Source organism: Symphalangus syndactylus, chromosome 13, assembly GCF_028878055.3.
Source record: "Symphalangus syndactylus isolate Jambi chromosome 13, NHGRI_mSymSyn1-v2.1_pri, whole genome shotgun sequence".
Taxonomy (NCBI): Eukaryota; Metazoa; Chordata; class Mammalia; order Primates; family Hylobatidae; genus Symphalangus; species Symphalangus syndactylus.
In genome coordinates, this window is record NC_072435.2 from 95,537,251 (window position 1) to 95,562,568 (window position 25,318).

At 41.2% G+C, this 25,318-nt stretch overlaps 1 protein-coding gene across 7 annotated transcripts in view; it reads right to left on the minus strand.

The window, feature by feature from the left end:
• Positions 1 to 24,877, minus strand: part of BLTP3B (bridge-like lipid transfer protein family member 3B) — a 103,853-nt gene extending 78,976 nt beyond the window's left edge. For 3 of the 7 annotated variants that reach the window (XM_055238627.2, XM_055238623.2, XM_055238626.2), the window contains exon 1: positions 24,573 to 24,852. Coding sequence is in view for 5 of the 7 variants with exons in the window: in XM_055238623.2 (XP_055094598.1) it covers positions 24,573 to 24,616 (44 nt within the window). In the remaining 2 variants the exon portion in view is untranslated. Of the gene's footprint in view, positions 1 to 13,580; positions 13,727 to 24,572 lie in introns of those variants that run through there. The other 4 variants (XM_055238624.2, XM_063614300.1, XM_063614299.1 and 1 more) reach the window with 3 other exon arrangements.
• Between the last annotated feature and the right edge of the window lie 441 nt (positions 24,878 to 25,318).

Here is a 25,318-nt window from a genome sequence, read left to right on the forward strand (position 1 = left end):
TTTCAGTCTTTTAAAATAGTGATCGGCCAGGCGCAGTAGCTCACGCCTGTAATCTCAGCACTTTGGAAGGCCAAGGTGGGTGGATCACCTGAGGTCAGCAGTTAGAGACCAGCCTGTCCAACACGGCGAAACCCCGTCTCCACTAAAAATACCAAAAATTAGTCAGACGTGGTGGCAGGCACCTGTAATCCCAGCTACTTGGGAGGCTGAGGCAGGAGAATCACTTGAGCTTGGGAAGCAGAGGTTGTAGTGAGCTGAGATCACAGCACCACACTCCAGCCTAGGCGACAGGGTGAAACTCTGTCTCAAAAAATAAAATAGTGATCATAACTAAAATGATTTCACAAGCCAAGGTATGAACTAAAGTTTAAAACAATAAATAAGTATAGGCCAGGCATCGTGGCTCACACCTGGAATCCCAGCAATTCGGGAGGCCAAAGCCAGGTGGATCACTTGAGCTCAGGAGTTCCGGGAAAGCCTGGGCAACATAGTGAGACCTCGTCTCTACAAAAAATTTTTAAATTAGCTAGGCATGGTGGCACATGCCTGTAGCTACCTGGGAGACTGAGGTAGGAAGATCCCTTAAGCCCAGGAGATGGAGGCTGCAGAGCTGTGATCGTGCCACTGTACTCCGGCCTTGGTGAGAGAGTGAGATCCTGTCTGGCGGGGGGGGAACACACACAGAAGTATAATACATCTTGACCAAGTGTTTATTCTAGAAATGAGGGTTGGTTTAACAACCAAAAACCAACTAATGCAATTCACCACATTAAAAGTAAAATCTAGGCCAGGCGAGGTGGCTCACACCTGTAATCCCAGCACTTTAAGGCTGGCGGATCACCTAAGGTCAGGAGTTCGAGACCAGCCTAGCCAACATGGTGAAATCCCATCTCTACTAAAAATACAAAAAAAGTTAGCTGGGTGTGGTGGTGCACACCTGCAATCCCAGCTACTTGGGAGGCTAAGGCAGGAGAATTGCTTGAACCCAGGAGGCAGAGGTTGCAGTGAGCTGAGACGGTGCCAATGTACTCCAGCCCAGGTGACAGAATGAGACGGTCTCAAAAAAAAAAAAAAAAAGTAAAATCTAGCCAGACACAGTGGCTCATACCTGTAATCCCGACACTTTGGGAAGCTGACGTGGGAGGTTGGCTTGAGCCCAGAAGTAGTGAGACCTCATCTGTATAAAAAATTAAAAGTTAGCTAAGCATAGTGGCAGGGGCCTATAGTCCAAGTTACTCAGAAGGCTGAGGTGAGAGGATTATTTGAGCCCAGGAGGTGGAGTTGGTGCCTAGATCATACCACCACACTCCAGCCTGGGCAACACAGCAAGATCCTGTCTCAAAAAAAAAAAAAAAAAAAAAAAAAAAAAAGGGAAAATTACATCATGTTCTCAATAGAGCCCAAAAAAGCATTTTACAAAAGCCAACACCCATTCTTGAAAAAATAACTCTCAAAAAGATAGGAACAGAAGAGAACTTCCCCAAAACTCTAAAGGACATCTACCAAAATTCTACAGCTAAAATTACATGTAATGAGAAAAGACTAAAATTGCTTTTCCCCTAAGACAGGGACAAGGAAAGGGTGTTTGCTCTCATCACTTTCTTCCAACAATGTATTGAAGGTTCTAACCAACACAATAAGGTAATAAAAATATATAAAAGACATCTGGTTTTGAAAAGTAGTAAAATTATTTTTTCCCAGATGACACGATCACCTGTGTAGAAAATCATACAGAATTATTAAAGACACTGCCAGAACTAAAAAATGAGTGTAGCAATGTTGTAGGATATAAGGCCAATATAAAAATAAATCAGTTGAAGGGACAGAGGAGCCATATGAAAGAATTACCAATAGCCAAAGCTGAAAGAATCTGAGCAACAAAATAAATAAAACCACTGGATAATAACATAAACTATAAAATAAAAATACAGAAGCCTACACTAATATAAACATATGATTAAATAAATAAATAACTTGGAGAAAATAGAGAAATCTCCCTGGCAGAAAAGTTCCAAAAAATTTACATAGATATTCTAGCCTCAGGGAGGTGGAGCATAACTCCTCATTCTTTTAGTGAGGGCTGCACGTAGTACTTCCTTCCAAAATGTTCAGCATGAAAATGGGGAAAAGAATAACTTTACAGTGGAGAACTTGGCAAATGCTACATCAGCCAGGTTATCAAGGTCAACATCAGCAATAAGACATGTTGATAATATGTGCCCCTGATTTGACATAATAAAAACAGCTGTTAACTAACCTCTGTGGTTTTCTTGCCAAAAACCCCTAATGCCAATCTAATCCTAAGAAAAAGAGAAGACATACATTAGTGACTTCAGAATTACCTGCAAAACTTTTTATTTATTTATTTTGAGGCAGTCTCGTTCTGTCGCCCAGGCTGGAGGGCAGTGGTGTGATCACAGCTCACTGCAGCATTGAACTCCTGGGCTCAAGTGAACCTCCCCCGCCTCGACTTCCTAAGATCCTCCCCTGCCTCCACCTCCCCTGCCTCCACCTTGACCTCCTCAACATGCCCAGCGCCACCATGCCCAGCTCATTTTTAATTTTTTTGTAGAGATGGTGTCTCATCATGTTGCCCAGGCTGGTCTCAAACTCCTGGGCTCAAGCAATCCTCCTGCTGTGGCCTCCCAAAGTGCTGGGATTACAGGCGTGAGCCACCACACCTAGCCTTTGGGGTGCTTTTTAAAACTACTCCATTTCAAGCCCATTCCCAGAGATTCTGGTGCTCTTGATATGGAGCAGGGCCTAGAAATTTCCATTTTAGGAAGTTATCTGGGGGACTCATTTGTATGCATCAGATTTAAAATCACAGATTTATCATGGAGGAGATACAAAGAATGCCTTTTTTATACTACTCTTATCAATCCTGGACTGTTATGTGTATCGATTTTATAGAGCAACCAAAGATACTTTGACACAGTTGAAATTTGCATTTCTCTTGGTCCCAGAAAAAAAAATTAGTAATTTTATATAAATTTTTGTACTTTTTTTAAAGGAAAACAGCAGACAAATCCCAATTGAAGGACACTGTACAAAACACGTGGCCAGGTCTCCTCAAAACTTTCAAGGTTGGCTGGGCACGGTGGCTTATGCCTCTCCAAAAAAATAAAAAATTAGCCAGGCATAGTGGTGCATGCCTGTAGTTCTAGCTACTCAGGAGGCTGAGGCAGGAGGACTGCTTAAGCCCAGGAGGTTGAGGCTGCAGTGAGTCATAATCACACTACTGCACTCCAGTCTGGGAGACTGAGTGAGACCATCTCAAAACAAAACAAAAAACCCTCAAGGTCTTCAAAAACAAGGAACGTCTGAGAAATGGGCACAACCAAGAGGAGCCTAAAAAGACATGATGACTAAATGTAATATATTTGAAATGGGACCATGGAATAGAAAAAGGACATCGGGTAAAAGAAATACTAAGGTAATTTGAACAGAGTATGGCCTATAATAATTATCAACATTAGTTAATTGTGACGAATCATACGAATGTAAAATGCTAATAGAGAGACTAAATGTTGGGTATGAGAATGCTGCATTATCTTCACAACCTTTCTATAAATCCATAACTATTCTAAGATTAAAAGCTTATTTTTAAAAAATCAGAGCTGATGATGGAAAGTTTATTCATTTTATTGTATGTAAATTTCACTCAATAAAAATTATAATAAAGAAATCAGCTGGGTGTTGTGGCTCATGCCTGTAACTCCAGCACTGTGGGAGGCCAAGGTGGGCAGATCACAATGTTAGGAGTTCAAAGACCAGCCTGGCCAACATGGTGAAACTCTGTCTTTACTAAAAATACAAAAATTAGCTGGGCTTAGTGGCGTGCACCTGTAGTCCCAGCTACTCGGGAGGCTGAGGCAGGAGAATTGCTTGAACTCGGGAGGCGGAGGTTGCAGTAAGCCGAGATCGTGCCACCACACTCCAGCCTAGGCGACAGAGCGAGACTCTGTCTCAAAAATGAAATAAAATAAAAAAATAAAGAAATCAATTATGTTTCTATATGTAGCAACAATCAGAAACTGAATATTTTAAAGTACCATTAAGATTAGCATAAGAAATATGAAATTTTTAGGGATACATTTGTCAAAAGGTGTGCAAGACCTAGAAACTGAAAACTACAAAATACTGTTGCAAGAAATTGAAGAAGATCTAAATAAATGAAGAAATAAAACATATTAGTGGATTAAACTCAATACTGTTAAAATGTCATCAATTCTCTCAAAAAGACTTAATAGATTCAAGGCAACCCTAAGCAAAACCCAAGCAGGTTTCTTTTTTGAGAGAAATAACATACTGATTCTAAAATTTTCATGAAAATGTATAAGACCTAGAATATCCAAAATAACTGAAAAAGATGAACAAAGTTGGAAACATTATACTGCCAATTTCAAGACTTATCTAAAAGCTACAGTAATCAAGGCAGTCTGATAATGGTGGGTGTAAATAAATAATAAATGCAACAAAATACAGAGTCCAGAAAAAGACCCAAATTTATAGTTAGCTAATTTCCAACAAAGGTGCAAAAACAAGTCAATGAAAATAATATTTTTAACAAGTGGTACCAGAACAATGTTATAGCCATATGCAAAAAAAAACAAAAAACAAAAAAATCCTTGACCTTTACCTCACCCCATAAACAAAAATTAACTCTAAATTATCACAGACCTAAATCTAAGAACTACAACTTTAAAACTTCTGAAGAAAATACAGGAGAAAATATTGGTAACCTTGAGTTTGGTAGATTTAATGCAACAAAAAATGCACAAATCATAGGAGAAAAAAATAAATAAGTGCATCAAAATTAAAACCTCTGCCCTTCGAAAGACACTGTAACTACAGGGCGACCATAGACTGAGAGAAAATATTTCCAAAGCATATATTTGAAAAAAGACTTGTACCTACAATTTTTTTTTAAATTTTTACAACTTGAAAATAAGACAATTCACTAACAGGCAAAAGGCCTGGGCGTGGTGCCTCACGCCTGTAATCCCAGCACTTTGGGAGGCCTAGGTGGGCAGATCACCTGAGATAAGGAGTTTGAGACCAGCATGGCCAAAATGGCAAAACTTCATTTCTACTAAAAATACAAAAATTAGCTGAGTGTGAGACAGGCGCCTGTAATCCCAGCTACTCGGGAGGCTGAGGCAGAATTGCTTGAACCTAGGAGGTGGAGGTTTCAGTGAGCCAAGATTGCACCACTGCACTCCAACCTGGGCGACAGAGCAAGATTCCATCTCAAAAAATAAAAAATAAAAAATAAAAAAATAGGCAAAAGATTCAGAGGGATCTTGGAACCAAAGAAGACACAGATGGCAGATAGGCACTTGAAAAGATGCCCAACATTAGTCATTAGAAAACTGCAAATTAAAAACCACAGTAAGATACCACCACTTATCCATTAAAATAGCTAAAATTAAAAAGGCTAACTATACTGAGTATTGGTGAAGATATGGAGCAACTGGAACTCTCATATACGTATTTGTGAGAATGCAAAATGAACAAGTTGAAACCACTTTGGAAAGCTGTTTGGAATTTGTTTTTAAATTGATGCATATACCTAACCATTCTACTACTAGGAATTTACTTAAAAGGAATGAAAAGCTTAGGTCCTTCATATGAAAGCATAGCACATACAATTATGTAAAAGAGAGAGAGAGAGAAAGGCCTATGTCCTCATGAAGATTTATACATGAATGTTCATAATAGCTTTATTTCTAATAGCTGACAAATGGACACAACCCAAATATCTATCAAAAGGTAAATGGATAAATTGTGGCATATCCACAATAGAATACTCAGCAATAAGAATGTATGCATACGACAAAATAGATTAATTGCAAGATAATTATGCTGAGTGAAAGAAGCCAGGAAAAAATGCATATTTATATAAAAATCTAGAAAATGCAAACTAGGCCGGGCACAGTGGCACACGCCTGTAATCCCAGCACTTTGGGAGGCCGAGGTGGGCGGATCACCTGAGGTAGGGAGTTTGAGACCAGCCTGACCAACATGGAGAAACCATGCCTCTACTAAAAATACAAAATTTTTAGTGGGGTGTGGTGGCGCATGCCTGTAATCCCAGCTACTCAGGAGGGTGAGGCAGGAGAATTGCTTGAACCTGGGAGGTGGAGGTTGCACTGAGGACCTACTATGTGAGCCGAGATAGTGCCATTGTACTCCAGCCTGGGCAACAAGAGTGAAACTCCATCTCATGGAAAAAAAAAAAAAACAAACAAAAAACAAACAAACAAAAAAAGCAGAAAATGCAAACTAACCTAAGTGATATAAAATAGATCAGTGGTTGCCCAGGAATGAGGCAGAAGAAGAGAGAGGATTACAAAGGAGCATGAGGAAACTTTTGAGGGTGGTGAATATTCATTTTCTTAATTATGGTAATGGTATTATGATTACATATATGTTAAAATTTCATCAGGCCAGGCATGGTGGCTCAAGCTTGTAATCCCAACACTTTGGGAGGCCAAGGCGGGCAGATCACCTGAGGTCGGGAGTTCGAGACCAGTCTGACCAACATGGTGAAACCCTGTCTCTACTAAAAGTACAAAATTAGCCAGGCATGGTGGCACCCGCCTGTAAGCCCAGCTACTCGGGAAGCTGAGGCAGGAGAATTGCTTGAACCCAGGAGGCGGAGGTTGTGGTGACCTGAGATCATGCCACTGCACTCCAGCATGGGCAACAAGAGTGAAAGTCCGTCTCAAAAAAAAAAAAAAAGAAAAGTCATCAAATTGTACACCTTAAATATGTGCAGTTTACTGCCTATAAATCAGTTATATTTTAATAAAGCTGTTCAAATAAGATATATACAAACTATATATATATATATATATACACACACACACACATATGTGTATATATAAATATCTTAAAAAATAATGAATTTAGCCAGGCATGGTGGTGCCTGCTTGTAATCCCAGATACTCAGGAGGCTAAGGTGGGATTACTTAAGCCCAGGAGTTCCAGACCAGCCTGAGCAACACAGTGAGACTCCATCTCAAATAATAAAATAAAATAAATGAACTTGTTAACTATTAATAAAATACAACAGAATAAAAATATATAAGGTATTAGAACTATGGCCTTTTGAAAACCACCCCATTGCATCTGCCATCCAATGAAGATATTAGAGGCAATTTTAAGCTTAAAAAAGTGGAGCCATAGGCAGTCCTCATACTTCAAAGAATATCAAATAATTTAATCCAACCTCCTCATTTTATAGTAGAGAATGTGAAGCCTAGAGAGGTTAAGTCAAATGCTGAAGGTGACACTAAAGTAGAGCCCAGACTATAATCAAACCTGTACAATTTTAATTTAAGAGGTATTTTAGGATCAGTTACCATTCCATTATCATACTGATAAATTTTCAGTTCAACCATATTTACTGAGCATTTACTAGGCATTGTAGCAGTATATGGCAACTCTTACCCTCAAGGAGCTTTCAGTGTAAATTTGTAAGACTTAGCATATATTCCAGGCATAAACATTTTCTTTTTTCATAAATTCTGCCTTTGTAGCTCCTAAGAAAACTAATAGTGTGTCTGTGATCCAATAAAACTTTATTTCCAAAAACAGGCAGTGAGCCAAAGCAGGCCCTTGAGCTGTAGTTTGCTCCCTGCTTTACACAAATCCCACATGCCCCATCCCTGCTGAAAACTCTTCAAGAACCCTCTTCTCTACTACATTTTGGATAAACCCCAAACTCCCCCAAAGCCCAAAAGCCCTTGCACCATCTCCCTTAGTATCCCTTGCCTTCTCTCCATCTGTTCCTAGAGAAGGCCAAACTTTCTCCCCTGAGAACAGCTGAACATGCAGCTCCCTGTGCCTGGCATGCTCTTCACCCTCTCATCCTTCTCATCTCTTAGGTTTACCCTAATTCATCACTCCTCCAGAGCAGCTTCTCTCCTCTCTCCTCCCCTCCCATGCTCTGCTCGCTTCATCCACTTTGATCTTCCTGGTCTATCAGAATTTGCGATTACTTGCCTTCTTACATGTTTGCCTCTCCCCAACTAGAAGATCAGCTCCAGGAGAGCAGGGATCTTGTCCTCAGTCCCTGGCAGAGTGTCTGAGAGATTAAAGGTGTTGTACATTCAACAAATATTTACTGAAGACCTACTATGTGGCAGACACCAATCTGGGTGCTTGGGATGTATGAGAGACCAGACAAAGATCTTTGCCCTGTAGGGCTTACTATAGTCAGGGCAGACAGAGCCAAAAACAATTAAAAAAAAAATGGTATTTTAGAAGGAACTGAGTGTTATAGTGTATATGGAAACTCTCTAACCATGTTTTTCCTCTGCTCACACAACAATAATCATCAACACAGAAAAATTCTGTGACCGTGTGTGTCGAGTTTTCTCCCCCACACACCAAGCAGTGGACACCAGCTGGGTGCCCTCTAATTCAGTTCAGACACTGTCTACCTGGAGATAGTTTCAGATCCCAAATCCCACATGCTGAGGGCTCAGTCCCAAGACTGCCCTCCGTCACCCCAGTCCTCGCCCACCAAAACAGTTGCAAGTCTGGGCCTCCAGAACTTCTGACGGACAGGGTCTTTGAGTATGATTAACGTCAAGGCATAAATTTTTTAAACTAAAACCTACAATGTTAATGGAACAAGAATCAAAGTATGCTCCCAATGGTTTAAACTGCCTTTTTTTTTTTAATGCATTCTCAATTTACACAGAGTTTGTTTGGCTTGGTTATTTTTGAAATTATGCGTGTAATGAAAAAAAATCAATCACATATAACCAGTTTTTCCAAATAAACATTTAAAGAATGAAAGAATGCAAACTGGCAGCCTGTAAGCTGTCTGCCCACAGATACTATTTGGCCCACACAGTGTTTTTAAAAATCTCAATTTGTTGTTAACCTTTAAAATAGGATAGGCATTGTGGCTCATGCCTGTACCCACAACACTTTGGAAGGCCGAAGACAGAAAGACTGCTTGAAGCTAGGAGTTCAAGATCAGCCTGGGAAATATAGCAAGACCTCATCTCTACAAGAATTTTTTTTTTTTTTTAATTAGCCAGGCGTGGTGGTGCATCCCTGTAGACCTAGCTACTTGGGAGGCTGAGGCAGGAGGATCACTTGAGCCAAGAAGTTTCAGGCTGCATTTAAGTGTGCACTAAGATAACACCATGCACTCCAGTCTGGGAGAGAGAGTGAGACCTTGTCTCTCAAATAAATAAATAAAAACCATTAAAAATGGGTAGACCTAGGCAGGGCACAGTGGCTCACGCCTGTAATCCCAGCACTGAAGGAGGCTGAGGCAAGGAGGACTGCTTGACACCAGGAGTTTGAGACCAGTCCAGGCAACACAGAGATCCTGTCTCTACAAAATATTTAAAAAAAAAAAACTAGCTGGGCATGGTGGCTCACGCCTGTGATCCCAGCACTCTGAGAGGCTGAGGAGGGTAGATCACGAGCTTGGGAGCTCGAGATCAGCCTGACCAACATGGTGAAACCCCGTCTCTACTAAAAATACAAAAAAATTAGCTGGGCGTGGTGGCACACGTCTGTAATCCCAGCTATTCAAGGAGGCTAACACCGGAGAATCACTTTAACCCAGGAGGCAGAGGTTGCAGTGAGCCAAGATTGCTCCACTGTACTCTAGCCTGGAAAACAGAGTGAGACTCAGTCTCAAAAAATAATAATCATAAAAATAAAAATTAGCTGGGCATGGTGGCACACACCTGTACTCCTAGCCACTTGGAAGGCTGAGGCAGAAGGATCGTTTGATCCCAGGAGTTAAAAGTTGCATTGAGTTAGGATCATACCACTATACTCCCACCTGGGTGACAGAGTGAGACCCTGCCTAAAAAAAAAAAAAAAAAAAAAAAAAAAACCCATATATATATATATATATAGACCTTACATTATATATATATATATATGTAGACCTTACATTATATATATATATGTAGACCTTACATTTTATATATATATGTAGACCTTACATTTTATATATATATATATATATATATATATATATATATATATATATATGGACCTTACATTAAAATCTGGGCATTGAAGCCGGGCACAGTGGCTCACGCCTGTAATCCCAGCACTCTGGGAGGCCGAGATGGGCAGGTCATCTGAGGTCAGGAGTTCCAGATAAGCCTGGCCAACATGGTGAAACCCCATCTCTACTAAAAATACAAAAATTAGCCAGACATGGGGGCGCACGCCTGTAATCCCAGCTACTCAGGGAGGCTGAGGCAGGAGAATCGCTAGAACCCGGGAGGCAGAGGCTACAGTGAGCCAAGATTGCACCACTGCACTCCAGCCTGGGTGACAGAGTGACCGGTTTCCATCTCAAAAAAAAAGAAATCTGGGCATCAGGCTGGGTATGGTGGCTAATGCCTACAATCTCAACACTTTGGGAGGCCCAAGGCAGGAGGATTACCTGAGGGCAAGAGTTCGAGACCAGTCTGGGAAACATAGAGAGACCCCATCTCTAGAAAAAATTAAACATTAGCCGAGCATGGTGGTGTACCTGTGGTCTCAACTTCTTGGGAGGGTAAAGCAGAAGGATCACTTACGCCTGGGAGGTCAAGGCTGCAGTGAGCTGTGATCACGCCATAGCACTCCAGCATGGGCAACAGAGTGAGGGGGGCAGGGCAGGGCAGAAAATATGGGCATCCAGATTTTATTGAAATATCAGAAGATCTGACACAACTAGACATATATCTTTCATAGCAAAAACTGAGTGCCTACTATTTGCCAGTCACTCATTAGGCTCTTGGGAAATTTAAACAAATAAGAAATAGTTACTGTTTTTCAAGAACTTCACATTTTATTATTAGAAGCAAGCGTATAAATAAATCATTGCAATATGTTATGATCTTACTATGTGCTGGGTACTATGTGATAGGTCACACAATAAAAATGGCAACAGGATAAAATAGAGTCACAAGGAAAAGGGTGATGATCAATTCTGTTAATAGTAAAGTAGATATCCGGGTGCAGTGGCTCATGCCTGCAATCCCAACACTTTGGGAGGCTGAGGTGGGAGGATCACTTGAGCCCAGGAGTTCAAGAACAGCCTGGGCAAAAGAGTAAGGCTATCTATTAAAATAAAGAAAATAGTAAAGAAGACTTTGGGAAGGCTTCCTAAAAGTAGGCAGCGCTCAAGCTACGTTTTTAACAGTAAGTTTTTGCCAAGTGAATAAGGCAGAGAGAAGGACATTTCAGAGGCAGCAGCAGCATGTTCAAGATTATAGGGTCACACACAGTAGGCACAGATGTTAAGATAAGGCATCAGGTAGTTTGGAAAGAAACAATATTCCTTGAGAAGCCAACTGAAGCCAGATGATGAAGGACTGTTGTTTTCCATGCCAAGGAATATGGGTTTTAACCTATACATCAATGTTGTTCCCACAGTGCCCCTAAGAAGACTGCTCATGGTTCAACTCAAGTGGGAGGAGAAAAAAAGAAAGAAAGAATATGCCAAAGGAACCACCACCACCCACCATCCAATTACTGATTCAACTAGAGGAGCTCTACTTTTGTCTACTTTACGTAGTAAAGTTCTCTTTTAAAATCTCTTTGGGCACAAAAATTCTACAGTTACAAACAAAATTTTTTTATTAAAAAAAAGCTTAAACAGGAGCCATTAAAAGATTTTTAGCAAGAAATTAAACGTTAAGATTAGCATTTTGGAAACATCTTTCTCTTACAGTGCCAAGGATGGAATACAGAAGTATGAGACCCAAAGGAGATGAAAATACTTAGCGTTTAGTTGCAACAACTGATGCAATAAATAACTAATGAAATCTGGTGATGAGAGATATTCAAATCTTACTGATATCTACTTTATTCCAAGCAGCCTGCTATGTCCTAGGTTCAGGATAAAGAAGATAAGTTCAATAGTTATTTCAATATAATCACGACTGATTAAAACAGGAAGGTAAAGAAGAAAAAGGAATTAATCTTGGTAGGTGATTTGAATAAACACATGGATAGCTGTGGTTAAAACTTGGAATACAATCATAACACTTCACCTTGAATAAGCTAAGCATAAACCAGGCCAAAAAAAAAAGATATGTTTTAAGGAGGTATAATCTAGAAAAAACAAAGGGCTACAATTGCGATTATAGTTCACGAGCAAGTGTCTCAGAGGATTTGCTAGAGGTATACACAAAATCAGAACCATACTTGAAAGCCATTTTAAACAGTAAAAGACCTTAACTATTAATGTACTAAAGTGAATCTCAAAGGTTTCTACCTGAGGTTAAAGCTTGGCACCTTTCCCTTGGCGATTCTGTTTGAGATCCAAGTTCCCAAATGAAAGCATGGAATCAATGCAGACAAGAACATAAAACAATATTTAGGCCACTAGGCCTATACAATTGCTTTAGCATACAGCCAACAAGTTTCTCAGTTGTCCATTACTCTTAGGTAAGTATGTAATAAGTTGCACAATTCTACTTGTGGCGTTTAACAATTTATTACAAGACTTTTGGAAGTTCAAAGTATTTATGTGGATAAATTTCCCAAGAATTAGAAGTATTCAGTGATAGGAGTTTCTAGGTTTTTCACTGAGTCTTAAATTCAAAGAAATTCAGCACCATTTCCAAGAACCTGGTTTTATAACATAATCGCTTTCCCTGATAATGAAATTTTTAAAAAGACAGGAGAGGGTAGAAGATAATGCGGTAAAACCCTCAAACTCTTCAAAAATGAATCCTGGCAGAGCATGCTGGTGCATACCTGTAATCCCAGCACTTTGGGAGGCCTAGGTGGGAGGACTGCTTGAGTCCAGGAGTTCTGAGACCAGCCTGGGCAACATAGTGAGACTTCATTTCTATAAAAATTTAAAAACTCAGCCAGGCATGGGGTACATGCCTGTAGTCCCAGCTACTCTGATGGCTGAAGCAGGAGGATCACTGGGGCCCAGGAGTTTGAGGTTATAATGAGCTGTGACTGCACTACTGCCCTCTAGCCTAGGCAACAGAGCAACACCTTTTCCCCCCACCACCCCTACCGCTTCAAAAAACAAAAAAAGAATCCCATTTGCACTACTGTTTGTGAGACTTATTTCAATCTCTTTGATAAAGATTATAACTATCATTAAATACACAAAATAAATTCTTAAATCCCTCAATGACGAATGAATTATTCAAAACAGCCTCTTTATCAAAGGAGCCTTCGTACCTCACTAATTACATTAGACTAAGAAGCATTACCCATTCATTTAGAAGTAGATCAAATGCTAACTACTATTTCCAAACAGCTGGCAGGAAGCTACAAAACTCTCTTGCAACATCAGGAAGAGATGGTTATAATTTTAAGTATGTTGCCAAACCTTATCTGTTAGAAAAGACACTGACTACAGGGCAAGACTCCGTCTCAAAAAAAAAAAAGAAAGAGAAGACACTCAGAGAGGAATTACATGAGTCTCTAGCTACATAGTAAAGAAAATGAAATAGGTATCTGACTAAAACAGTAAGAAAATATTCTCAAAGTATCTTTATGCGGGGCATTATTAAGTGCTTGCATTTATAGAATGAAAAAAAAAAAAGTATGGGGAATAGACGTATTACCTGAGGGCAGGAAATTCAGAAAAAGGTCCCTATTCCTGGTGAAAGCAAGCAGTCAGTTGCCAGGGTTTCTTAGACTCCTCTGGTACTCATTTGGGTGATTATGCAATTCACAGCACACCAATCTCCACCACAGCCAGCAGGGAACGCTGCAGGGAATGGGTACACAGGGGACACAGAAGGGAGCAAGTTTAAGGGAAGGAAGAGGAAAGGAATGATGATAAAAAAAATTTAGCTGTGGTGCCCTTTGGAAAAAAAATACAGTTGCATTTCACATTGGATTAACTAAAGGCAAACTGCCTAAATTCTAAGATGAATTAACCATTTAAGATTTTCTTCACTTTCTCTATCACTGTTACTACTACTCCCCAATTACATTCACATTATCTTTTTAATTTTATATTAAACTGTCAATTAACAAAAATGAGATACTATGTCGTAGAAGTTATACAAAAGCTGAACTGTATAATTTACATTAAATGAAATCAATTAAACAAGCAATCTACAAAGCAAGCAATCTACACATACAGATTATCAAACTGGTTTAAGTGACAAAAGCCCCACTTTTAACTGTAATTCTCATTTCACCGAGAATACTGAGGCATAAAGCTATCCATAAAAACAATCCACAAACCAAAGAGATATCCAGCAATAGGCCATATCTATATACTCAAAAATAAATTGGAAAACTATAGTATTCATGGGGGGGGGGGAGAAAAGCTTTTAATCTAAATTTTCTGGATATGAGTCAACTAGTTAAACCTGCCAAAAATGTATTCAGGGCAACCAATTTATGTTCTATGTATTCTATGGAGGCCAAAGTAGTACAGATTTATTTCTCCAGTCAGTTAAAAATGTTTTTGAACTACTACTATGTACTGCAGTCCTGTGGCGGATGCTAAAGATACAATGGTGAACAAGACAAGCAAAGTTCCTGGCTTCTAAAACATTGTCGGGGCAATTCTGCCCTTAAAGAGATGACTATCCACACAATTAACAAAAAACAAAGCATTTGTTTTAATAAAACAGGATATGCTTTAAGACCTAAAGGAGTTTTAAAATGGAGGCCTATGATTAGCCTCGTTAAAGCTGCCCGTGGAAAATGTACTACTAAAATAAAGCTGAGAGAAGAAGGCCTATTATGAAGAGATGCAGACAATTTGGCTGCAGGAATAAGACAACAAAAGATGGGTGGAAAAAAAGGAGAAAACTGTAATATTGGAAATTAAAATTGCAGCCAAATTTGGAGGACCTAAAAAATTACCCTTAACTTCTCTGGATATTTGCCTTAAATATTTCCTTTGTATACACACCCTAGTCCAGGAAAACAGATTTAATAACTATTTTATTACTCTCAAGCTGTCATTTATGTCCTTTTTTTTTTTTTTCCTTGGGACAGAGTCTAACTCTGTTGCCCAGGCTGGAGTGCAGTGTGGCACGATCTCGGTTCACTGAAGCCTCCACTTCCTGGTTCAAGTGATTCTCCTGCCTCGGCCTCCTGAGTATCCGGGATTACAGGCATGCGCCACTACACCCAGGTAATTGTTTTGTATTTTTAGCAGAAACGGGGTTTCACCATGTTGGCCAGGCTGGTCTTGAACTCCTGACCTCAAGTGATGCGCCCGCCTTGGCCTCCCAAAGTGCTAGGATTACAGGTGTGAGCCACCACACCCGGGCCTTATTTCATTATTTCTTTACAAGCTTTTCTGACATTCAGACCACCTCTGTTTCACCGTCTCTCTGTTAAGGTTGCATAGCATTTTGCTTGTGACTCTCTCATAAGATTCATTATCTATCTTGAATTCTATTTATTCACCCATCTACCAGACTGTTTCCAGAAAACATTCCTATATCTTAATTTTATTTGTATATTTTACAGAACCTTCCTTAAGTACTGGTAGGAATGAACAATCTACCAACAGGGATAATCAAAATCGTACTCAATAATACCTATATTCTTTAAAAATAAGATAAATCTTACATTTTATGGATGCCCCTCTTTATAGTGCATTTCAGTTATACATAAAGTTGCAGCACAGCAAAAGTAACAAGTTGGGGCTGGGTGCGGTGGCTCATGCCTGTAATCCCAGCACTTTGGGAGGCCAAGGCAGGCGGATCACCTGAGGTCAGGAGTTTGAGACCAGCCTGGTCAACATGGTGAGACCCTGTCTCTAGTAAAAACAAACAAAAATTAGCTGGGCGTGGTGGCAGGCATCTGTAATCCCAGCTACTTGGGAGGCTGAGGCAGGAGAATCACTTGAACCCAGGAGGTAGAGGTTGCAGTGAGCTGAGATTGCTCCATGCCTGGGCGACAAGAATGAAACTCCATCTCAAAAAAATACATACATACATACATACATATATATATATATAGTTTTTTGCCATATCTTAAAATCACTGAATTTTCTGGTATCATGAAGTTTATTCCCAAATACTCATCCCTAACAACAAAAGTACACACAAAAGATTTACAAATAGTGGTTCATGCCTGTAATCACAGCACTTTGGGAGGCCAAAGTGGGTGGATTGCTTGAGCTCAAGAGTTTGAGACTAGCCTGGGCAACATGGCAAAATCCCATCTCTACCAAAAATACAATAATTCACCAGTCAAGGTGGTGCACACCTGTGGTCCCCACTACTCAGGAGGCTGAAGTGGGAGGATTGCTAGAGCCTGGGAAGTCGAGGCTGCAGTGAGCTGTAATCATGCCACTGCACTCCAGCCTGGGTGACACAGCAAGACCCTGTCTCAAAAAAAAAAAAAAAAAAAACTAATTTAAACTTTTAAAATATATATTTTTTTAATTTATTAAAAAAATTTTTTAAAGATTTACAAATAGACAACAGTAAAGGAAAACATTTGATGCTACACTAGTAGTGGTAAAAAGAAGGCAGGTCTCTTTCTTAGTAGTATTTTTGGGTAGAAAAAGAGTAAATATGCATAGAGTTCAAATTCAACCTAGTTGATGACTAATATGGAAATTCAAAGTTTATACACAACATTCATCTTGGCTGGGAATAATCTTAAAATAAGTCAATAAACTGTCAATCAAACTATTAGTGAATATAATGTCTGAAAAACCAAACAATAAATTATATCCTGAATCATACTGGCTTCAATTTTATTTGAATAAATTGATTTTAATATAACTACTCGATTTTCACTTATGAAAATAACCAAAAGTCTTTCACTTGTAACTTACATTCAAACTAAACTCCAGCCACTAATACCCACTGTTTTGTTTTGTTTTTGAGATGGAGTCTCACTCTGTTGCCCAGGCTGGAGTCCAGGGGCACAATCTCAGCTCACTGCAACCTCTGCCTCCTGGGCTCAAGCAATTCTCCTGCCTCAGCCTCTTGAGTAGCGGGGACTACAGGCATGCGCCACCATGCCCGGCTAATTTTTTGTATTTTTAAGTAGAGATGGGGTTTCACCATATTGGCCAGGCTGGTCTCGAACTCCTGACCTCAGGTGATCTACCCGCCTTGGCCTCCCAAAGTGCTGGGATTACAGGCGTGAACCACCGCGCCCAGCCATACCCACTGTTAAGAAAATTATTCATCCTAAGCATACAATATGCAGAATTTAAAACACATGTATTTGATAAGAGATCAACCTATTTAAAAAGTGTTTAAACTGCAGTACTAAAGCAAAGTGTAATACTGCAAAAAAGGAGAATTATTCAAAAAAAGAAAAGAAAAAAAGACAAATAATGTTTTCCTGCTAGAGTCTGAATATGGTTTATTTGTCCCCACCAAAATTCATGTTGAAATCTGATCCCGAATGTGACAGTGTTGGGAGGTGGCACCTAGTAGGAAGTGTTTGGGTCATGGGGGCAGAGTCTTCATAAATGGCTTGGTATTGTTCTTGCAGTAGTAAGCTCTCACAGAAAATAAAGTAGTTCCCACGTGAATAGGTTGTTATAAAGCCAGAACATCCCTCAGGCTCTCCCCTCTTCAAGTGTTTGCGTCCCTTTACCTTCTCCACTATGTTGTCATGCAGCATAAAAGCCCTATCTGGAAGCCAGCACCATGCCCTTGAACTTCTCAGCCAGTAGAACCATGAGCTAAATAAACCTCTTTTCTTTATAAATATACCTCTTTTTTGGCCGGGTGCGGTGACTCACGCCTGTAATCCCAGCACTTTGGGAGGCCAAGGCAGGTGGATCACTTGAGGCCAGGAATCTGAGACCAGCCTAGCCAACAAGGTGAAACCCCATCTCTACTAAAAATACAAAAATTAGCCAGGTGTGGTGGCACATGACTGTAATCCTAGCTACTCGGGAGGCTGAGGCATAAGAATTGCTTAAGCCTGAGAGGTGGAGGTTACAGTGAGCTGAGATTGTGCCACTGTTCTCCAGCCTGAGCAACAGAGTAAACTCTGTCTCAAAAATAAATAAATAGGCTGGGCGCGGTGGCTCACATCTGTAATCCCAGCAATTTGGGAGGCTGAGGTAGGCGGATCATGAGGTCACGAGATTGAGACCATCCTAGCTAACATGGTGAAACCCTGTCTCTACAAAAATAAAAAAATTTAGCCAGGGGTGGTGGCGGGTGCCTGTAGTCCCAGCTACTCGGGAGGCTGAGGCAGGAGAATGGCATGAACCCAGGAGGCGGAGCTTGCAGTGAGCTGAGATCACGCCACTGCACTCCAGCCTGGCAACAGGGTGAGACTCTGTCTCAAAATAAATAAATAAATAAAATAAATAAATAATAAAACCTCTCTTTTAAAATAAATTACCCAGCCCCATAATCTTTTATAGCAACACAAAATGGCCTGAGACATCCCCTAACTTTCAAGAAATGCTGAGTCAAAACATTATGTTCCTCTAACTTCAAAGGACTGCAGAGTCAAATGATTCTCAAGTCACAAAAGAATCTCCTAAGGGATACTACAGCAGGATGGTAAAACAAGAGTAGTGTTGAAAACTGGGTAAAAAGAAAAGCAAACTGTTGAGGTGGGGTGTGGGCGAGTAGGAAACACCTTAATAGGCAGCACAGAAAAATCAATGAAAAGAGTACTGGATCAGTGACTTTACCATTCAACACTATCTGTGAGACCTTGGACAAGTCACAAACGTCAATGTTTTAATAATTTCCTTCTCTGAGATAGGAACAAATCCCTTCTGATTCCAGGATTCTAGTATGCTAATATTGCAACATCTCCTAGACCAAGCACCCAACAAGAATCAGTATCCAGTTTTAGTTGGAAATTAATATGAAAGAGAAAGACACCTGCTGTATACAGTAGTCCTCCCTTACCCAAGATTTCCCTTTCTATGGTCTCAGTTATCTGTGGTATAGTACGATAGTCTGAGAAAGAGAGAGATCACATTCACATAACTTTTATTACAATATACAGATATTGTTATAATTTTTCTATTTCGTATTAGTTTTTGTTACTCTCTGACCATGACTAATATATAAATTAAACTTTACCAGAGGGATGTACATAAAGAAAAAAACACAATATACATATTGTTCAGTACTATCTGCAGTTTCAGGCATCCACTGGGGGTCTTGAAATGTGCTGCCCATGGAGGAGGACTACTGTAGTGCATGTACTTAAAAGGAAAAAAAAAAAACAACAATAGCAAAAAATCCACCCCTGAAAATTCAACTCACAATTCACTTCCCAGTAATTATTTATTGCATAAGCTAAAGGATAACCACAAACATACTTCCATTGTTGTCAGACTAAAACATGTATAGTCTAAATTAGATCACAAATAAAAGGGAAGACATCTCCAGTTAAATATCTAACACTCCGGCTGGGCCCAGTGGCTCAGGCCTGTAATCCCAAGCACTTTGGGAAGCTGAGGCGGGTGGATCACTTGAGGTCAGGAGTTTGAGACCAGCCTGGCCAACATGGTAAAACCCCATCTCTACTAAAAATAAAAAATTAAAAAAAAAAATTAGCCAAAGATGGTGGTGGCTGCTTGTAATCCCAGCCACTCGGGAGGCTGAGGCCGGAGAATCACTTGAACCCAGGAGGCAGGGGTTGCAGTGAGCTGAGATTGTGCCACTGCACTCCAGCCTGGGCGACAGAATGAGAATCCGTCTCAAAAAAAAAAAAAAAAAAAAAAATATCTAACTTTCATCCAACTTAACATATCCAAAACAAACTCCTGATCTTCTCCCATAAGCTGGCTCCTCCTGCAGTCTTCTCCAATTTTCCGATTTTGTTAACAGCAATTCCACCTTTTCCATTGCTTATGTTGCTTATGTCAAACGCGGGATGGTCACCCATTACTGCTCTCCTCTCTTCTCTATCAATCCACATCTTATCTGTTGGTCAATCCTGTCTCTACCTTCAAAATACATCTAGAACCTGACTATCACTATCTCAACAACTCCACTGCATCTGCCTTCGTTCAGTCCAATTTCTCTCTCACCTGAATAGTTAACGTCTCTTAATTGGGTTCCTGTTTCTGCCCTTGTGCTTCTATTATTTAATTCCCACATGGCTGCCAGAGTGATCTTTGGCTCAAGGCATTCCAGTGGCTTCCAATCTCAGAGTAAAAGTCAAAGTCACTACAAGGTCCCACATGATCTGGCCCTTGTTTTCTCTTTGATCGCATCTTCCTCTTCTCACTTTACTCTCTCCACTTATATTGGTGGCCTTCGTATGTTTTTAAAATATCAAACAAGTTCCCAGTTCTGGACTCTTTGCATTTGTTCCCACTCTCTCTCTCAGGTCTCTTCTCAAATATTGCTTTTTTTTTTCTTTTTTTTTTTTTGAGACAGGGTCTCACTCTGCAGGCTGGAGTGTAGTGGTGCTATCACAGTTCACTGCAACCTCTGCCTCCTGGGCTCAAGCAATTCTCCCATCTCAGCCTCTCTAGTAGCTGAGACTACAGGTGTGCACCACCACGCTCGGCCAATTTCAGTATTTTTAGTAGAGACAGGATTTCACCATGTTGGCCAGGCTGGTCTCAAACTCCTGGCCTGAAGTGATCTGCCCGCCTCAGCCTCCCAAAGTGCTGGGATTACAGGTGTGAGCCACCACACCCGGCCTCAAATATTGCTTTGTTAATTAAGCCTTCCCAATCACCAGATTTAAAATTGCAAACTCCATCCCCAATTTATTGTACTTCTCATCCCCTTTCCCTGTGTTACTTTTTCAGTAGCATTTAACACACTGATATACTGTACTTACATAGTATTTCACCTATTTATGTACTTACTATCTGTTTCTGATTAAAACGTAAACTCCACGAGGGCAGGGATCTTTGCCTAGTGTGTTAACTGCTACATCCCCAGCAGTATGGTACAATATTTGCTACAAGGCAGGCACTCATTAAATTATTTTAAATAAGCAACTAGTATATACAGTGTCAAAATTCACATTATTAGAGATTATTAAAAGTGAATACTGTCAGCCAGGCACGGTGGCTTATGCCTGTAATCCCAGCACTTTGGGAGGCCAAGGTGGGTGGATCACAGGTCAGGAGTTCGAGAACAGCCTGGCCAACATGGTGAAACCCCATCTCTACTAAAAATACAAAAATTAGCTGGGTGTGGTGGCGCATGCCTGTAATCCCAGCTACTCAGGAGGCTAAGGCAGGAGTATTGCTTGAACCCAGGAGGCGGAGGTTGCAGTGAGCTGAGATTGCTCCATTGCACTCCAGCCTGGGCGACATAGCGAGACTCTGTCTCAAAAAAAAAAAAAAACAAAAAAAAAACAAACACCTCAAACCTACTCAAGTAAATTTATAATCCAAAAAACGATGTTTAAATCAGTTTTTTCCCAGTTGCAAAATCTAACAAATTTCATATGGCAATACAATTTTTTTTTTTTTTATTCCTTTTTCACATCACCTGCAATGAGACAAGTAGTCCAATTTAGACACAGGTTACAGTTAGTGATCCTACTCATGCTTCTTATATTAGAATAGGAATCACTGAAGCTTCCCACAAACTGAAGCCATGTCTTACTCATCTTTGTATCTCTAATGCCCACTATGTGGCATATATATATGTGCTCAAAAACGTTAAATACATAAATTCTCAAAAATTATTTACTGAGCTTTACCATAAAAGTTCATGATACAAATATTAGCCTATCAGTAATGATGTGAAGTTAGCATTTGAAAAAATAATGTCTGGCAGACTAAATAAGCTACACTGCATTTCCTTTTAGGAATGGTCAGTACTGGAAAGATTTTAGACCTAGCAGTATTGATCTCCAATTATATGCACCTTAACTTTTCTTCAGCAACTCACTTCTATGGCCATATCAGATAGCTTTTCTTTTTTTTCTTTTTTTTTTTTTTGAGATGGAGTTTCGCTTTTGTTGCCCAGGCTGGAGTGCAATGGCCTGATCTCCGCTCACTGCAACTTCCGCCTCCCGGGCTCAAGCAATTCTCCTGCCTCAGCCTCCCAAGTAGCTGAGATTACAGGCATGCGCCACCACGCCCGGCTAATTTTGTATTTTTAGTAAAGACAGGGTTTCACCGTGTTGGTCAGACTGGTCTCGAACTCTTTAGTCACCTGAGTTAAGGATGTTTTGAAATATGAAATAACTGAAAACTCAAGTGTCCCAAAAACTCATCTCTGAAAAAAAAAAAATCCTTATTTTGTAAAAATACAAAATTAGCCAGGCGTGGTGGCGCATGCCTGTAATCCCAGCTACTCGGGAGGCTGAGGCAGGAGAATTGATTGAACCCAGGAGGTGGAGGCTGCGGTGAGCCGAGATCGTGCCATTGCACTCCAGTCTGGGCAACAAGAGCCAAACTCCGTCTTAAAAAAGATATAAATAGCAGGGCGCGGTGGCTCACGCCTGTAATCCCGGCACTTTGGGAGGCCGAGGCGGGCGGAATCACGAGGTCAGGAGATCGACACCATCCTGGCTAACACGGTGAAACCCCGTCTCTTTGTATTTTGTAAAATATAAAAAATTAGCCGGGCGTGGTGGCAGGCACCTGTAGTCCCAGCTACTCAGGAGGCTGAGGCAGGAGAATGGCGTGAACCCGGCAGGCAGAGCTTGCAGTGAGCCGAGATCATGCCACTGCACTCCAACCTGGGAGACAGAGTGAGACTCTGTCTCAAAAAATAAAAAAGATATAAATAAAAAATAAAATAAAAACTAGCCCTAAGGACTCAATTTTCAATATATGGGTGTTTTCTATCTCATGCAGTAAGCCATTACATCTTTGTTCTTAATTTTTTTTATTATACTTTGGTATGCATGCTCTTAATTTTTAAGAGCCCCTCTCAAATGGAGTTCTATAAAAGAATTAAACTCTAATGCACTATTTGTTGATTGAATTAACTTTTCTTCTAAGCATCTAGAGTGGTACTAGCTATGCAGCATCATCCTTGGATGAGTGAGAAAATAGGCATTCAAACCATTTTCTGCAGATCTATATTTTCTTGTGGAGCTGGGTATGAGAAAGGCTGGAGGACATAAATTAAAAATAGATAAAACCTTCCAAAATAAGATAGTTCAGGATTGGACCATATATATAATTTTAAAAGAAACCTTCCAATGAGTGATAACATTAAGAAATACATATTCATGCAGGGTGTGGTGGCTCACACCTGTAATCTCAGTACTCTGGGAGGCCGAAGAGAGCAGATCACCTGAGGTTGGGAGTTCAAGACCAGCCTGGCCAACATGGTGAAACCCAGTCTCTACTAAAAAAATACTACATATATACACATATATATGTATGTGTATATATATGTGTGTATATATGTATATGTATATATGTATACATGTGTGTATATATGTATATGTATATATGTATATATGTGTATATATGTATATGTATATATGTATATGTGTATATATGTATATGTATATATGTATATGTGTATATATGTATATGTATATATGTATATATATGTACACACACACACGCTGCTATACTTTGCTACTTTTAAGAAAAGTGCTATATCTTATTCAGTATTATAAGTGAGGAAAATATTTGCTGAATCACAGAAGTAGTAATTCTGTTCCCAATATATAACCTGTGGTATAAGACAATCTGGGGAATCAAGAATTCTGTTTACTATACAAGTCTATCATCATACCCAAGTGTCTTCCCAAAATTAGTTAAAATTAACTTACAAATCGAACAGAAAGGGATCCTAACCAAAGGCTTTGAGTTCGCTGGTAACAACTTGGAACAAGATCATACATTTAGCCTGTGTCTTGAGACAAACACGGAGAAGCCAAGAGCAGTAACAAACTGCCAGCTTTACTGAGTCATGTTTCTGACTAAAACCGCGTTATGAAATGGAGAGAATGACATGTCTTGGGTTTAATCACCACAGATGTTAACTCCCTGAATTTTAGAGTTGCAGAAGAAAAAGAGCAAAAAACAACAACAAAAAAATGTTCAGTAATAATGATGTGGGTCTCATAGGACTCCAGAAAGAACTTGCCAAAGCTGCGAACTCTGCTTATTTACCTAAAACAAATCCTAGCTGTGCAAACAGGCACACCCTCTGATGCCTCAGAGCGGGAACGCCAAGGTGGGAGGAATTCAGAACAATCACAAGGTTAACGTTTCACTGAGAACATAGCCTCCACTGAGAGTCCACACTGCGCCAGAAGCCCTCGGTTAACGGAACCGCTCTGCTCCAAGGGGAAGGAGCACCGAGCTCGAGTTAGAGCCCAGCACATTAACCAGACACCTGGGTGACGCCAGGCCACCTCCAGCCTCTGCTCAATACCGCACAGAGCGGACCCGGGACGCCCCCAGACGCCGCGCCGGGAGCGATCCCAGCCCGCCGCGCTCCGCACTCCGCGCTCCTCCGCGCGCCCGCCCTGGGAGAGGACGCGTCAGGGGTCGACTCGTGAGGCCAGCCCCCGGCGCCGCCGGCGACAAGAGATCCAGGGCCGCGACCTCTGCCCTGGCCAGAGCGGGGAAGTCCGAAGGTCGCCTCCCGCACAGCCGCCAGGCGCCGCCGCTACCGAAGCCGCAGGCTGACTCCAGTGCGGGCTGGGGCGGAGGCCGACTGGCGCCGACATCCGCGGCGCTCACTGACCTGGAGAGGTGCTTCAGGATTTGTTTCTTGATGATCCCGGCCATGGTGCCGAGACTGGAGGCGCCGCGCTCTCGTCCTGTTGCTCACTGCCTCCTCTCTTCGTCGCCGTCTCCTCTCTGTCCCGGCTAGCCCGGCCGGAGGAGAGGCGCTGATCGCTCACGACCGGGAGAGACCCGAAGTCCCGGCCAAGGCCACAGCCGCCGCGGAGAAGCCGGAGCATCGCTCTCAGGCCGCCACGGCCGCCGCGGGCGCCATCTTGGCTGCAGCATCACCTAAGAGACTCGGGGGAGGGCGGGGGCGGGGCGGCTCCAGGCGGGGCCGGCACGAGGCGGGGCGGGGCCAATGCCGGCTCTGGGCGGGCTCTGGGCGGGCTCTGGGCGGGCTCTGGGCGGGCTCTGGGCGGGGGCGGGAGGTTTACAACCCTAGCGCCAGGGTCCCTCTTAGCCCTCGCGACACAGAGCCCTTGACTCCCAATACACCAACCTTTTTGGCCTTAATCCTCCCTCCTTCCCTCTGCTGGTGTCGTTCCAGCCTCCATCCCTGACCCGTCGCTGATTTTTCCTTCCATGTCCTACTTCCCTTATTCATTTCCTCAGAATTTTTTTTTTTTTTTTTTTTGCTTTTTTTTTTTTTTTGAGACGAGTCTCCCTCTGTCACCCAGGCTGGAGTCCAGTGGTACGATCTCGGCTCATTGCAACCTCCGCCTCCAGGGTTCAAGCGATTCTCGTGCTTCAGCCTCCTGAGTA